This window comes from Rhea americana, unplaced genomic scaffold (assembly GCF_003343005.1).
Source record: "Rhea americana isolate MKP2758 unplaced genomic scaffold, rheAme1 scaffold_33, whole genome shotgun sequence".
NCBI lineage: Eukaryota > Metazoa > Chordata > Aves > Rheiformes > Rheidae > Rhea > Rhea americana.
Genome location: NW_028186457.1, coordinates 4,096,245 through 4,113,808, shown reverse-complemented (window position 1 = coordinate 4,113,808; position 17,564 = coordinate 4,096,245). Strand labels below are relative to the sequence as shown.

General features: G+C 36.5%; 1 protein-coding gene across 2 annotated transcripts in view; it reads right to left on the bottom strand.

The window, feature by feature from the left end:
- The window catches only part of EPB41L5 (erythrocyte membrane protein band 4.1 like 5), a 57,003-nt gene that overhangs the window by 23,776 nt on the left and 15,663 nt on the right, over nucleotides 1-17,564 (bottom strand). For both annotated transcript variants that reach the window (XM_085310999.1, XM_085311000.1), the window contains exons 5-16: nucleotides 17,263-17,341; nucleotides 13,975-14,019; nucleotides 13,582-13,634; nucleotides 11,152-11,272; nucleotides 10,653-10,740; nucleotides 9,926-10,014; nucleotides 8,686-8,755; nucleotides 7,770-7,939; nucleotides 5,476-5,582; nucleotides 4,782-4,809; nucleotides 2,307-2,352; nucleotides 1,098-1,213 (exon numbers count right to left, since the gene is read on the bottom strand). In XM_085310999.1, the coding sequence (XP_085167125.1) occupies nucleotides 1,098-1,213; nucleotides 2,307-2,352; nucleotides 4,782-4,809; nucleotides 5,476-5,582; nucleotides 7,770-7,939; nucleotides 8,686-8,755; nucleotides 9,926-10,014; nucleotides 10,653-10,740; nucleotides 11,152-11,272; nucleotides 13,582-13,634; nucleotides 13,975-14,019; nucleotides 17,263-17,341 (1,012 nt within the window). The remainder of the gene's footprint in view (nucleotides 1-1,097; nucleotides 1,214-2,306; nucleotides 2,353-4,781; nucleotides 4,810-5,475; nucleotides 5,583-7,769; nucleotides 7,940-8,685; nucleotides 8,756-9,925; nucleotides 10,015-10,652; nucleotides 10,741-11,151; nucleotides 11,273-13,581; nucleotides 13,635-13,974; nucleotides 14,020-17,262; nucleotides 17,342-17,564) is intronic.

Genomic DNA, 17,564 nt, shown 5'->3' with positions numbered 1-17,564 from the left:
TCATCATAGACAAGCACAGATTTCAGATACTAAACAAATCAAGGGCAAAAGAAAGAAAAACAGCATTGATCATTCGTTTTGATTGAAACTGTAACATAAGGCAACAGATAAAGCAGAATTATCCTCCCTCTTACAATCCAAGATCCATTGTATTAAAAGTCCTTAATCAATAAAATTTTAAAAATTAAAATACATTTGCCATCATACTGTTAGAAATAAATATTATCTACATTTAAGAGGTATTACAGCAACATAGATTGATATTCCAGAAAAAGGAAAAAGAACCTTTTTCTCTTGAGGGCTGAAACTGCTAAGGATAAGAGCTTTAGTGTCATTCCATTCCAGCACTGCTGCTCTTCAAACTCTCACAGAAATCAGAATTACCCTCTAGGATTAGCCATATTCACTCTGAATGCACAATAAGCTGAAAAAAAGTGAGATGAAGTGTGCAGAAATACTAGGTTAAAACATCAATTTTAGTTTGAAATACCTTTGCAATACAAAATCACTTAAAAATCAATACCTGATACATACATTTATCTTCAAACCAATCAGCCTAGTTTTTAAATGCATCCAATCCATAAAATGAAGACTCTATTTACATAAAATCAAAGCTCTTATCTTCAGCTTGTATCATTTTCCTCAAGCTCCCACCCTCCTCTAGATCATGAAAAAAATAGTTTAATCATTTTAAAAGGTTTTTCAAAGAGATTCAGAAGGACACCGATTTATGAGGTTCTGCATTTTGTTAGGGATCGAGAGAAGTCCTTAGACCTCTGTGATACCAAGCAAATAGTTACAAGAAATACTGTGGCAAAATAGCCCCAGCTCCCTCCAAGGCTTAAAAATGCTGTTAGTGGTTTAATCATTGGCAGTCCCTGCAGAAATTTTTTTTCTGGTTGGCGATGACTAAGTATGTTGTCTTCACCTCCCCAGACTACATTTATAGCAACAATTCAGCTAAATCATCACTAACTTGGCTGTCAATTTATGTAAAAGATACAAGGTAGGCAGTTTATTTAAGCGCAGATAAAGAAACAAGCACTTGGAGTATGCATAAGCATGCAAAATTTATTTAGCAACAAAGCAGAACGTACCACTTCTTGTCTTGCTGGCTGGCTCCAGGGCTTCTTGGGAGGTTTTCTATTTCCACTAAGACTGGGGCAGAAGGAACTGCTGTTAGGACAGGTAAGTTTGGCTTTGCATTCCAACTCTTTGGAGACAGAACATAAACAATTAAGTTATCAAATGCAGTTCAGTGAAAGAATGACAGGTAACAAAACATACCATCACTTTTCTTAACTACAAAGCTAAAACAAAGCTGCTTTCTACCACTACTTCCACGTTATTAGATGCCTAAGCTCAGTCCTCTGCAGTACTGCACACTGTATCATGATTCATAATGATTCCAGGGCCGTTCAAAGATTAGAGTAAAAAGCTGTGGTCTGTTGTGCCCTTTTTCCATTCATGMAGTAATTCTTTCCCTCTATAGGTAACTTTGTAATAGTTATTGAAACTTTTGGGTTAGAATTCTAACCTTTAGATTGCCATTTGAAACATAACTGCTCTTGTAAAAAGCAAATCATTTTGCATAGAAGGCAAGAGAATCTGCAGAGCAGCATTTTACCCACATGCTTCCAGCTGAGATTGGCAGAGAAAAGAATCAGATTTATTTTAACATTAAGCAGTCAATCTGTGACCTGTTCTGTTGCACCTTGCATCTGAAATACTCCAGAACAGGAATCAAGGTCTTTCCAAATCCCAAGCACAATTATTTTCTTACTCATGAAGAAAGAGTGTTACCTCATATTAAGGTCTGTTTTCAGTGAAATAAGGCATTTTGTGCACAAGTGCTAAAGGACAGTATCTATGATTTCATTCTCAAACTCAAAAAAAATTTYACATTTTGCTAATAATATATTCTTTAAGTTGCAGATGCAGTCCTCTTTKTCAGAGTACTAGAAAAAAATACTGTAACATGAAATCAGCAGGGCAGCTGATGGATTATGCCACCTTTTGTTTAAAATGTAATTAGGTATACAGAATTAATGTGCTTCAGATACTAACAACTCTCATGCAAAGAAATATATACAGAATAATTTTGTAGTATTGAGGCATGAAGTATTTTCCTAACTCCAGCTAAGTTAACCAATTATCATGCCTATAAATTAGCAGTCAATTTTTGGCATACAATTCACTAGTTAACTGTGTAACTTTTAATACAGTTTTTAGAAAAAAATAATGAAATACCCAAATCTGAYGAAATACATGAAAACTGCCTTTAAAATGAGTAAGACGGGCCTTACTTGTTGTGATCCATTATTTTGGTTAATAACGGCACTGTTTGGAATACTGAAAGACAAAAGGAATTTAAATCAAAATATTTTAAAGACCAGTATTTTTGCAGGCTGACATCTTCAAAAAGAAACACAAGGTCTAGCAAAGATCTCTCCAAAGAATTTTACTATCCCCCCCCCAAAAAACCCCACCAAATAAACAAAACAAAAACAAACAAACAAACAAACAAACAAATAAATGCACTTCAGGTCAGCTGCCTCATTCTAGGTAACCGAGGCTACCAGATTAGTTTTTGATTTGTTCAGGGTGAAGCTCAGCTATAAACTCTGATTTTCTTTCTGCCTCTCCTAGACCATATACATTTAGAAAGTCTTCTTGATTCAGCAATAAGGTGAGGCACTTTAAAAGCAAAAATGCCATCATTTTAGTTGCATGTTAAATATCCAACACAATGTGACATTTTCAAAACCTCAYTTATGGGACGCAGATATGTTTGCTGCATCATCAGGACTCCTATGATCTGAAGTTTCACAAAGTTTATCAGAAAATTTCAAGACTTTCCTTTGCATAYATGCTCTACTGAAGAGAACTGGTGAAGTCTTAAAAGCACTCATTTAAAAATTAAAGCCAGCTCCACAGAGCTTTTTTTTTTTTCTTTTTAAGGCACATTCTTATGCCTGCTGATGTTTGATTCTACCCAAAACACATTTCACATTTTCAGTTTGGGAGATTTAGAAAGATTAACATCCTGCACAATAGCATGCATTATAAATCTTATGCAAAGCTAAATATTCAAGAGAAGATTCTAACCCAACTTTTTTCAGACTTCTATTTTTTTTAAATGGTTCCAACCTCATGTGACTAATTACCCTTTTCACTTATGGCCTAGATAATTGCTACCCAATTTGACAAGTTGACAATTCRAATAGATTTCTATACCTACTTTAATGATTCTTTAGAATTATTTTACTTCAATACCATAATATCAAGACCAAGCAATCTGTTCCTTGTCTTTTTCCCAACTTCGCACCTTCTATGTTGACAGAGTTTGGAGGTTGCAGAATATTGCACCTTTAACAGAAATATTAAGGAATGCCTTTTGGGTAACRCATTCCTTTGTGCTGAGTTAATACAAAAGAATGGATCAACACACATCTTTCATGATGCATTTCAGTTGGCAGTGCTGGAGTGTAGAGTTTCAGACATGGCATTGATTGCTCTGGAGACTAACATAACAATGCCACACCTCGATACACATCAGAAGAGGGTTCTTATCAGAGGGAGGAACTGTATATGAGGTCATTCTGGGAGTGGCAAGAGAAACTTAAGCAGCATGATACTCAGAGAAGGGCAAGGCAACMCAACATGAAGAGAGCACTGATTAATCAGACACATAATCACAATCTTCATGCAGAGGATCTGCAAACACAGTGATGATATCCAATGTTGAAGACAACTTTTCCATTTTAAAAAAAGAACAGTTAGTACAGTAGAGACTTGCTCATAAGGTCACAAAGATGAAGACACCTCCAACATCACATTGCCGCATTCTCCCCCACTCCCCCTTTCAGGTAAGAATCAGCCCTGCTGCTATAGATGTGTGGCTGAACTCAGCCAGTTGTTTCAAAATGTTATTTTGACACTCCTTACCTGGCTACTGGCTTTCATGGTGTTTAACATGTATGAAGATCTACTTTTCTTTCATAACTGGTTGCCATTAATCATTGCAATGTTCTTGAGTTAGGACAAAGGACAGAAAGCAGAACTGAGTGACTGTTCCTTTGCCACCAGGTAATTCTTTCTAGCCTGTTTTTCTATCTTCCCTTAAGGAACAGCATGAAAGCTCTACAATTCAGTCTTATAGGAGCATTTTACATTGCAAAAGTATGTACAAAGACTGTAGGTATAGAGAGCCAAAAAAAACCTCCCTCTCTTAATGGTGGTAATGAATAATTCAGGACAAGTTTATAGAAATAAATAATATATAAAAATAAATACAAGTACAGTGCCAAAAATTATTAAAGTAGCAAAGTATTTTAAATATTTGTTTTGTAGTATTTTCCCCATCTCTGAGCTTTGCTTGATTACATATTTCAATCACATAGCCAGAGTAGGCAGATCTCAGCAAGAAAAGATCCTCACATACTTTATCTGACCTCTTTACTTAGCAGCATTTATGCTATAAGAGCTCATCAGCTAAAATTGGAGCTAGCCATAAACTCACTACTCCAGCATCCATAAACATCTTTGCCTGTCAGAATGTATGTTTGGCAATATCCTCCATGTAACAGCAACACAGTAGCTTTGCTCTGAACAGTAAGAGCTATTTAAAGCAAGCAAGCAAACAAACCCACATCAAACTCGGAGTTTAAGAAGTTAATGCTCTTCCACATTTAGCTAATCTTACAATCTTCCACAGATACATGCTCAAGTATAGATGATAAACATCAAGAAAGGACGTTATATATTAGAATGCATCTTACCTTGTTTCTTCAATTTTAGCAACATGTGCTGCAAAAAATGTGCAGGGAAGTATTAATTAAAATTTAATTTTTAAATTAGACCATCAATTAGGTATAAAATAATAAAATTATTAATATAAACAGGTGAGCACTGCCTAAAAGCAGACAACTAAAAGGACAAAGTTACAAACAGCCTTCTCATGTATGACGTGGAAAAAAAAAATTTAGATTGGAAGAATAAAAAAATTTTTTTTGAAGAGTAAACCAAACAGTGGGATTTAAGAAAGGATCCAAAAGCAAGCATGGAGGTCRTTCTTGATGTAGGCGTGAGTGGGAACACAGACAAAGTGAGCATCGCATGCTGTCAGGGTGTGACAACAGACAGGACATAATATCTAAGAACAATGGGAGAATCTCAAAACCAAAAGTTTCAAATCTGATTCATAAAGTTCAAATGATATTGTTATTAAATCAAGTTTTCTACCTTTATACATACATACATTTTGCAGTATTTATGGGTGTTTTAGCTGTTAGGCAAGCTATCATGCTAYGGACATGAGCTTTTCCTGATAAATACAAGTTACTTCCTACATCAAAGGAAAACTTATTTTCAAAATGAAAGAGGAGGACAAATGTCTACAGAATCAGTAAAGAACATGATTACTTCATTCTCACTGTAGATTGCACTTTGCACAACAGAAAGTCAGGAGTTTACCTTTCATTTGTAGCGTTCGTCTTGAGTATCTCTTGCTGGGCCTCCTTTCAAAGGATGCAGATCTTCTGGCTTTGTTGGTCTTGGTAGTTTGATATTCTGTTTTCCCACTAACAAGTCAAGTAAAAGTACAAAACAGTAGAATAAATCACTTTTTAATGACGGAATACAGACACCAACTGCAAAAGAAGTCATGTTTCTAACTGTTTTGAATTCATGGCTTAATAATCTGATCTCAGTTCTATTACAAAAAAAACAAAAACAAAAAAACCCCCCAAAACCCCCCCAAAACCCCCAAAAAGTTAAAACTTCAGAAGGCGTTTCACATAAAAGAGAAATCTTACAAACACCCGAACCTTCAACCCATTTTCCCCAAAAGAAAAAGCTGACGTGACTCCTTAAGCCTTAAATTACTCAAAAAGCACATGTGCCCTTTACATATTACTGTGGTCACCATGCCTGCATCTCACAAGAGGTTGATAATCCTACAGGAAAGTTGAAGCTTGAGGTTATCATGTCATAGGTGATAGAGAAAAGGTAAAAATTAGAACAGGGCTAAACACTGTCATCTAGAGTCTCATTTCTAGGAAATACTTTTTTCCCTCCTCCAGGATTCCTTTTTTTGTCAGGATACCTTTTTTTCCAAGGTTTTGTAAGAAAAGACTTGTTAAAAATTAATTTTTTTTTCATATAGCAAATGTAACCACATTGATCACTAATTACAGCTAACTAATAATTTTTAGCAGCAGAGTATGCCTCAAGTTCCCCCTGAAGACTGACTATACCAACTACCCCCTTTGCTGAAGGTGTCAGAAGGTAGTCCAAAAAAAGCGCGGGGAACAGTCACTGCTTTGCTTTGCTAAGGCAGCATACAGCCAGCCCAATGGCTATTGATTATGCATAACCTGTTCCGTTGACCTAATGCATGCTATTCTCCTACACTGATGAAATGAGTCTTCATCATACATTTTAAAGACAATATTGTAAAGCACATTACAAACTCTGGACTTGCAGTAATTTGTCCCTAACCAGACAGAAAGTATATAAACCAATACAAATGCTAATGGTTTGGACATCCTCAGAGGACTAAAACCAGCATAAATCCCAAAAGGAACTAACCTTGACCCCTGCAGCAAGCTAACCCCCACACAATAGGCCTGAAGGCTTATGGAACTCTTCAGGAAGACAAAGTCCTCTTAAGTACCAGAGTATTTCATGCATTTTTTAAGGATAAGAATAACAAAAGCTAAGTGTTAAGGTCACCTCAACTGACCCAAATGGGGACACCAGGTAGCAACAGTAGTTCCTACTATTCCAAAAGCATCAATTCCAATCCAAGAGAAAGSTGGAAAGGTATTTCATCAAAGCAGTGGCAAGTCCTTTGGTTACAGGAAACATGAAGCGTTTCCATCCTCCAATTCCCTCCTCTTTTCTGACACTCTTCTTTCCTCCTCACTTCCACTCTTCCTTCAAGCTCCTTAAACTCATCTGATGAACCGGGTAATAGATCACAAGTAGCCTACTTGGCCTGTCCAACAAATGACATTTCTAAAGGTACAGYTAATCATCTTTTTTTGTGGAGTCTAGACCGACCCAACCCCCAAAGCAGTAGCAGCCTTATGGTCACCTCATTTCTTGTTAACACTGACCCTTTCTGAAGCAGATGAGATGGTAATGGTGCAGCTGCTGGAAACGGAGAGGGCAAGAGCTATGTGTATGCATCGTGTATGGGGTTACTCRCTGGTATCTACTCCCCAATTCTGGTGGAGCATCTGACAGCACCTTGCAGACTAGTCTGGGACTACAGGCCACTTGAAGTCAGTTACACATACATGCAGTGACTGACACAGAACGGAGGCCTTATCTGAAGCTTCTACAGGACTACCATCATGCCAGTAATGGTTAGGAACACAACAGTCAAAAGCCTACCTCTGTCCCCAACTGTGCAAAACAATCAACCGTGCTCCAGAGTTCATTGAAAAAGGAGCAGGCTTTCAAAGGCCAAATGGTCTATAGAACAAAATATACTATATATGCTACATAAGGGACATAAGCCTCAAGAAACCTTTCTTGTATAATTTTCTGCACAGATCAGAATCACAAAGGTAAATCAGAAAAATGCAGGGAAGAAATTATACTCAAATATTTTTTTTAAAAAAAGTAAATTTAAATAACTTAACTCAATGAGTTTGCAAGTTTCATCTTCTATATATCCTGAGTGAACAAATATCAGTTTCTTTCCTGATTACACTCCAGAAACAATGGAGGAGATTCGCTAAACAATAGAGGACACTGACCTGTATCGGAACCGGGATCCTAACCGAATGAAGCCAGATCGACTTGAGCTCTTTTGGACAGGACCTCGGAGCCGGAAGAAGGCGTGATGTTCTACTGCACACTTCCACAAGTGTTTGCAGGCTTTGGGATGATCCAGCCTGAAAACAAAAGTGTGCTCCTGCTCCTTTCCCTTAAAGCACACAAAACACACTGCAGATTTATAAGGGGCTTGAATAAGTCAAAGCTACAATTAAATGCAAGTCAAATAAACCATGCTCTCACAGATGATGAAACATATGCTAAACCAAAAATATTTTAGGCAGAAAACCTCCCCCAACTTTTTCAAAAGCTTTAATGAATAACTGCTCCATTCTTTGAAGCTGGAGAGGGCTAGAGACCATATACTTAACAAGCCAACCCTCTGAATAACTACAAATTAAATACATTATTATAATAGGAAGGTACTCCTCACTGAGGCTGGCTTCTCGGTCTCACTTCCAAATCAAATCAATATACTTAAATTACCAATACTTATATTTTTATACTCTCAGTTTTGTAATTGCTCTGAGAGCAATTTCTTTCCCTAGGAACAAGTCTGGCATTTGTTTAAGGAATTTATTCTACTGTTTGGGACTTAAGCTACCTAACCTTTTCTTTTTTTTCATGCAACACATCAAAACAAGTTTGGGTTTCAAAATTATTTGGCCCACATTAAATTAATATGGCATTCCCTTTTTTAGAAAAGGTGAGAAAAAAATGAACCAATTTATTTCACATATAAGTCCCTTCATTTCCCCCCCAACACCACAACTAAAAATCTTTCAAGACAGTCATGTTAATTCTCAAAACATAAATATAAAAAAAAAGAGATCAAGATTAAGTAAATTCATGCCATACAATCAAGATTGAGATGCAACTAACCAGACAGTTATTTACCTGTTCGTCATCTTCAACAACAACTAAAGTGAGTTTGTTCTTCTTGAAGTCAAGTCTTGTTATTTTTGGCCTGCAAAATGAACAGAAGAAGGAGAATAAATCCAACTCTCAGTAACAAAAATAATTTTTTTGTTTGTTCTTTTGTTTTCTTAAGTTCATGCAATAAGGGCCTGACTAGACTAGGGATACCAATGTTTTACCTTGGCATTTAAGATTCTTTCATTAGAAACTTAGAAGATTTATAAGAAGTCAACAACTTCAAAACAGATGAACCTATCAAAACTAAAACAGTAATTACTTGAACTGAAATTGTAAATTCCTTCAAAATATCCATGCTTTCCTACTCTTCCACACACACACAAAATTGTGGGCTGAGCTCAAAAAGACAGAGACATGTTGAAATAAGTTCTGTTTTTATTAAAGGAAGGTAAATTCTTTACAGTTCATCACAGATCAATTCTTGTAATGGCAGTTTCAGAAAAACCTAGATCCCAGAGCCATATACAGTTTCCAAAGTGAACAATGTGGACATAACATAAAAACAAGAAAAAGAAAAAAGAAATTTTACAATAAATAAATAAATAAATAAAAACAGAATTGATGGTGGAGGGACTCCTGTATTCTTGAATTCACAGGACACATACATGACACTTCTACTACCAAGTAAATGTTTTTCTGAGAAGTTTATGAAATTAGCCTGGACTAAGCTAAATTAAATTTTTATATGATGAAATTTCTTTTACTATCTGCCTACTTATTCTGTGAATATAGTTTTTAAAGACTGGGTAGGAATTACAGGTTACTGTACTTAATAATACACAAAATTATGAAAATACTGCACAAGTTTTATTGCTTTTGTCTTTCTTTAAAAAGCAAGGTGTACCACTTCCCCTGAATGCATGAAAAAGCTTAATTTTACTGGTTGGGTGTATACTTGATTTTCAAAGCACCCCTACTGCAAATTTCAACAGAAAAACTCCAAACAAAAAAATTAAAAATGTCTCAAGGTTATTCAGTCTTTTACTTACCACTAGCATGTTATACACATATAAACCCTATTAACAGATCAATCAAGAATGTTTTTTAAAAAGAAAGACTATATTTCAGACACTGAAAACACAGGCTACACAATATTTTTGCAGGTATTCACGGTGGTCTCATATCCTAAACATAGATATTTCTGACTAGTTAAAAAAAAAAAAAAAAAAAGACAAAAATCTGTTTTAATCAGACAGCTTACCAGAAAAATAAACCAATCTTGGTGTCTCCTTCAAAGACAAGAACTCCTGTAGGGGTTAGTCCAAGGCTGTAATCGTTGCCATCCCTTGCCTAATTGAATTGTCACAGAAGAAATATTATGTTCATTTCCACGCCTGACCCTCTATCCAAATTATTCCAGTGATTAATGTAGTTTATTGTTCCAATTAAAGATGCACCTGCTTTTTTAGTGCAACAAAACTCTCATAAACATTTCTCCATTCAATGATCTCATGCAATGGGTTTTTCTAGTTTGCAGCCCTTCAGGAAAACTAAATATAGTGCAAAATTTAATAAAGTATTTTGAGTTGTCTGTGTAATAAGGACCTCCTCCGCGCCTCTTTCTTCACAGAAGCTCTATTTTTCTCTGTAGTTTTTCAGCTGGTAACTGACTGGAGTTCAGCCAATTTTAATTTAATTACTAAGATTTGCACATAGCTTTCAGTCTAAACACAAACTGTAGTATGTATTGTCACATCAATTATGTATTTAATACAGAGCAGATGTTCGGACTAAAGTTACACCTTCTAGAAGCATGTGCTGCCAGGTGGAATGCTGATGCAAAGCCAGATCACTTGTTACACAGTTTAGATGAGCACAGCCTCACTATTTTTTTTTTTTTTTTGTCTTCAAAGCAAAACAAACGTTGAAATGCTGGATAAAGCTAACATTATCATTTCCAAAGGTCACCATGCTGTGGTTAAACATACCTTGACTATGTGCATGTCTACACCATACATTTCCAGCCATTTAGCTTTGTTTAAGTAGTTAGTTTCAGCCTGCGCTGGTGTTTGCCCCCTGAAATAAATTGTTTGCAGTTAAGTAGATGCCTGAGAAAGCATACAAAGGAAACACTGGCATGTAAAGAAAGAGGAAAAAAGAAATGCCTGAGAGTGTGTGAAAAAATTAAACACTGCTGACTCTTGTTTTCACATTCACAAACCTCAAGGTCACTTTTGTAAGTTGCAATCCAAAAGTCACTGCTTCAAAAATTACTGCGTTTCAAGGTAATGAAACCCCATCATTTTATTTGGGCCTCTGGAAAATTTCAATTTTCACATTATGTACTCTTACAAAATATGACGGAACCACATTAGAGTTACTAACCTAATAATCATGGAATAAGATTCAGCAGTATCTTTTTAATAATTCTCTTCATAGAAAAATTTGTGCAAACACTTGGCTAAAGCATATTGCAAAATCTAGTACCTGCATTCCTTCCACTTCTCAAAAATGGCTAGCTCCATCTCTTCAGTCTGAGTGGGTACAAACCTGAACTCAGACACCAGTTCAGGGACATGTTCAGCAGGATCATAGTCTCCAAGTTCAGCTATAAAAGGAAAAGCCATGTCAAGCAACGTTCCCAATAAAATATTAACAAGAACTTTTGAGAGCTTTGCTGGTTGATTTAAAAGATTGAATTTTGCTGTACCTCCTCTTCCTTCAGCCCTCCCAGTATTTGCAGTTTCACCTTTTTTAAAAGGGAAATTGCAGACACTGGAAGGGTGGTCTTAATGACTATACAAAACCTTCGCATTAATTTTTTACAAAGGGCTGCTGATATGTTGGTTAAAATGATCAACATCCTTGAAACTCATCTTTTTTCTTTCAGAAAGTTTTGAAACATTTTTATCACTGTAGTCTCTACTAAGACACCAGTTGATAAAAGTTACTGAATGCAATTTTGCCTTTTATTAAAAACACATTAAATTTGAAAAAAGCAAACAGTTTTAGTATTTTTCATAAAATTATTTGTCCCACTTATCTGTGCCACTTCAAAAGCACAACCTCCATTTTCCACAGATGCTAACCAGTCCAGCAAGACCAATGTGCGCCTGAAATGCTGAAACCTACAGCTACAAACCTATATAAAAACATCCTGATTTTCAGAGACACTACGCATTTGCTCCACCCAATGTTTTCTGGTGGCTTCTTGATGTTCAGCTTATATCCAAAAATCAGGAATACCTGGAACTTGGGTATCCAACACAAGCCAATAATTTTTCTGTTTGAAAAAAAATGCATACACTTGTGAAGGGAAAAAAGAAAGACCTTTGAAAAGATCTGCAGAAGTCAAATAAATACACGAAGTATTCTGAAGGTATAAAACCAACACGTTTCCTGGATTTCTGTACATGGCAAGCAGAGTAATAGTCTTTTACAGCAACTCCCTGCTTTTTTTTTTTTTTATTATTTTTTTAAAGCTGACAGAGGAAGTCTGTAGTTCTATACTAATTTACTCCCACTAAAACGCCTGCCTCTGTTGAAAGGAATGCTGTCAAAGCCAGCTTAGGATCCAGCTGATTTAAATAAAAAGTACACAGCTGTCAGACAGTAAGATTAAAACCCTGGTAAGGGCTTCACTGTAGAAAGAGGAAAGAAAAAAAAACAGCACAAAAAGCAATGTATTTATGGCCTAATTGGATCACTTTGTTTTTCTAAAAACTGACGCACTGAATGCTTCCATCTTGGGACTCTAACAATGCTAATATTTCTAACCACAGAATAAATATATTTTTTTTTCCCTCCCCAAACAGAAGAGTGGGAAAAAACAAAGCAGGTTTCTCTACATATGATCAGGCCATTAACAGTTCAACACTGTTCCTGTCTTAAGAATAAAATGTGCTTTGGAAAATAATTGAAAGAGCAAGAATTTCAGTGACTTAGTCTTGATATCTAACACCCGAAAAGCAAGTACAACGGCACACAGGTTTATAAGATGAACATTGCATAGAGAATCTGCACAGCACAAATGTATGGCACATATCTAAACCCCTTTCCTTCAAAGAGGACCATATGATAACTTTACTGCAGAGGCTCTGGGATTCTTTTGTATACTAATAAACCAGGTAGAACAAGCCCACATGGCCATACCATCCATAAAGGACTCCAAAGCCTTCTCTAGCAGACTCCTCTAAAACTTCAAGCCTCTCCTCTCTTTTTTTGCAAGTTCCACTGCTCAAAACCAGAGCAAACTGAATGTTTGTTCAGATCACACCCCTCAAACGACAGAAGACGCTAGCCAGGAAGATCAGTGATGCTCAACCTATACAAGCCTAGAACACASCTCTCAAACTGTTGATACCCGAATCGAAAGTCATTAGTAAGAGTCTCAGATGACTCAAATGTAATAGTGTACAGCTGAGAAAAAAATAGCACATCACCTCTTTTTGGTTGCAGGAGGATCTAAAATGGCAACAAATGCAATTCAAGCATACCACCTCAAAGACAAGCATGACATGGAACATAAGTATGCTTCTAAAATTTGCTGAAAACACATGAAAACACATGGCATGAAGAAAACAGAAGGTAAATCACGTTCCTATCTCAAAGTAATTCAAGACTACACATTTTATGGCTTGTGTGAAAGTGGAAAAGTTTGCATAAAAGCATCTGAAAACAAATTTTAGCACAGTATTGTTAATATTCAGAATCTTCTTGCTCTGCGTCCCAAAAAATCAAATAATTTTCCACATACGCTATCAACAGAACTGAAAGTAAGAAGAGGTGTGTTTCACCTTGGATAACTAACATCTGGACAGAAACTTTTTTTTGAATACAGCAATGACAGACTAGAAGACGTAATGAGAGTCTACCAAAAATAAGAAACTTCATCCTTTCACACTTGTATCTACTCACCTTGCATGTTATAAGCTGCCAATTGGACGGCTGTGTCAAATGGACATTCCAATCTGCCATAAGAGAAACATCTTGTTAAAACCTTAGCTGACAGAGGCTATTTAGCAGACAAAACTCAAATACCTAGCAGCGAGAAAGTATAAATGATTGGGATGAGAAAATGCAAAAGGAATAGCAGATCTTCAGCAAATTAACAAGAGATTAAGTACTACATTATTTAAGCAATCCTCTGCTGCTACATACATATACAGAAGTAATATTCCCGRGGAAAAAAAATAAAATTACTTGGCCAAAAGGTAATAGTTATATGAATACAACAGCTTAATAAACCCTTGGTTAAACACACTGTAATTGTCCAAAAGGTCGTTTAATGCTATTATGAACAATACTTACTTTCCACTGAGAATATCCAGTTTTAGCTGCAGAACAAATAAATACCTGCAGGAGTAAATGAGAAAAGTCATTGATTAATAGTTCACTCAGCAAACAGAAGGAAATTATAGCCTGACCAAAAACAAACAAACAGATTTTTTTCTTTATAGAGGTTTTCAAGACTGAAGAAATTGCAGTGATCTTTCAAGACTTTATCAATCGAGTCAGTAAACCTTACACGTTTTAAATGAAGTAAACTCAAAGCAGTAAGTCACCACAATTTGAACTATAGTGCTAAATAAAAGGAATAAACCTAACTGAAACTTAAAGACCTAAATAAGCCTCTGTCATTCTCCCTCCTGATCCCAGTTGGGCATACACAGAACAGACTTGCATTTTCTTCAGACAGATCCATCTTACAAGAAACTGAATATTTATAATCCCTCAAAAATAGTATTTCATAATATGGATTGCTTAGTTAAAATCTAACCCAGAAAACTGACTGCAAAGTGATTAAAAAAAAAAAAAAGGCTGCAAGGTTGCAGCCTTACCAAGTCATTTACTCTTCACAGCCAACTTCCCTTCGCAGCCCTGCTTATTTACTACTCTCACTTAGAAACTGGACACATATTGGATAAAAAGCACTTACCCTTGTCGCAGGAAAGGCCAATTCTTTTAATCTAACATCCACAAAGAGTAGCCCTCTTGCCCTACATGGTATATAGTTTTCCCTTAACAATAAAAGTAGTCCCATCAGCTGAAAAGGTTGACTTCAACTATGGTGACCAATATGAATTCCACTGCAGATGAACAGAAGCCTTACACACGAAGCCAAGGCAATGCTTCTATTTCAACTGTGATGCTCCTTCAGATTGTGCCACATATCTCCTCATACTCACACACATGGATATGAAATGGTTATAAAATAGACAATACAACAAAGGTCTGGAAGTGTCCTCAGGGGGTAGTATCCTTGATTCCAGTAACACTTATGACAACAGGAAGAGACTGAAAAGACAACTAACAGACCTTGATTGGTTTCTCTGCTATGAAACTGGTTTAGTACTCCTTTGAGCCAACAAACAGATGAGCAATGCCTTCTGGAAATGAGTGCCTGGAGGTTCCTGATGCTGTAAGCCATCTTCATGATCCAATTATAGCTCTGTTTAGTAGCCTGATATAGACTGGTTAAGGGACAATGATGATAGCGACTTCATCTTTGTGGTGAAGCCTGTTTTTCAAATTCCGAGACATGGCTCCATTCCCTATGTTAGCACATCATACAAATATAGCGGCTTTATTGGACATTAACCTGCTCTGTGTTATTCCTTCTAGTCAGTGATAGCTGAGTTCTGCTAGCTTGTTCTCAGCCACTGGCCTAGAGGACTACATTACTAGATGATGAGCAAACACATGCAACAGTGATGTCCAAGAACTGGCTTTCTTCAAGAGCTTTTCAGAAAAAAGTATAACCCATCTGATCTCAGGGTATACTTTAGCATCCTAGTAAATCATAATTTTTATGTCTCTGCAAGGCTCCTCCTTTACATTCATACTCCTCACTTTGCAAACTGTATGCATTATTGTTACAAGAAGGGTGGATGCTGAGTGAAACTGCTAAATGCAAACTGTTCTTTTGCYGTCATCCTGCTGCTAGGAGGGATTCCACAAACACTTTGTCAAAGCATGCATTATCCAAAGCCTTTTTGAATACTGGCCTCTAGACTGGGAATAAATTTATTTGGTACTGACCCTGGATATCCAAAGAATTAGCACAGCTTTCACATATATAATGGGAGTGACCAGCCTGTGCTTATTAGGCATGTAACATTTGCAAACAATTCCAGCGTAATTCCCGTGCCTCAGCTGTGTTACATGACCTCTGACTGGTAGCATCTGACAGAAAAGGCAAGTAAGCTGCATCTGGGGAAGCTGACAAAAGGATCCAAGTAGGTGTCCTGCCATACAAAGAAAATGTGGACCCTTTGCAAAACCACTCTTAGTGACCCCTATAAYCCATAAGAGAGCTCCCCTTCTTGCTGTTTCCTTGAGGTGTAAGACTGGCTCAAGACAGGACAGAGTCTTGCTGTTTTTCAGTTCTGGGGGATTAGCTAAGCAGACAGAGAGAGTTTAACAGCCCTCAAGTCTGCCATGCTAAAACCTGTATAGCAAAGTCTGATTGGCAGAACTCAGTCAAGCTGGATGAAAATGTTTCATTAATGGTAGATACAGATGTAATTTTTTTTTTAAAGACAATTAAAGGTTTATTCAGAACTCAGSAGGTAAAACATTCTCTAGCTTTCATCTTGCTGTCAAGGTCACCAAAAGAGAATTAAAGAAAATATTGTGTATATATATATATATATAAATAAAAAACTTTAGGTCATCACATGGAAGCAGCACACAGTACATATGGCTACAAACGGTAATGCTACTATAATCCTCCTGGTAGAGCTCTTAGGGATTTGGCTAAGGTGCAGACCCAAGATCCACACAGACGTAAACCCTAAACAAACAATGCACCTCACGTTCCTTATTATGAATGGCTGAGGGTATGAAGTGTCTACAGCTATCGAGAAAGAACAAATTTATTCCTTCTCTAAACTGGATCCTCATCAAAAGTGGTGACAACCATGTAAAGAAATACTGCCTTTTACAAAAGATTGATACTGCTTACTGATAAGTTGCATTCTCTTTCAAAACACCCCAGATATATCTCAGTTCAACATGAAACGCAGAATTATAAATGGATTTGTGAGATACTTTATTCAAGGGGAACCACTGTTCACCTTATATCATCCTACACATGTAGGACTGTCAACTCACACCTCAACATAGTGATAATATATTTTCCCTCTGTATATGCTTTGCAAAGATCGCAGAAGTAAGGAAATATAACCAAATTTATTTTTGCCAGAGAGAAGCCCTAAATTACAGTACAATACTTTCCAGACTAAAGAGATAAGTTGACTACATACAGCTTAAATTAAACACAACATATGAAAACTAAAGAGGCATGATGTCTGTTCTATTCAGTAAAAAACTGTCCGTTGTGTATGAACTACTCAGATCAGTTACCAAAGTAGCCTAATGAAAAATGGTGCCTCAAAAATATAATATGTATATCTCTTGATATTAGATCTCATTTATTTCATGAGAGCTACATTAGATACATTTACAAACGGCCAACTAACATAAGTAAGCAAGCAGCTCTAATGAATCCACTAACCACCGCACGACTGTTTAAATATCACAGAAACATTTCCCTGACCTTATTTGGGTGTGCATCTCTCACAAAATCCTTCCTACCTTGTTAGCTCTTCCCGTAGATTGTTGGGCTCTGATGAGTAAAACTTTACACGAAAATGCAGACAGTATGGTGGGCCAACTGCAAAGCAGAACACATTGAAGACAGTAGTAAGGGCTACCAGACGAGACATATTATTTATCACACAAAATCACATCACAAAAATTGACTGAAGTTGCCTCTTTCCTATCACGGGATATTAAGGCAAGAATTCCTCTGTGACAGGCAAATGCATGGGAAACATCAGGGTGAAAGTACATTTAAATACATGCAMCAATAGTTTTATATGTTACAAGTCAATCTA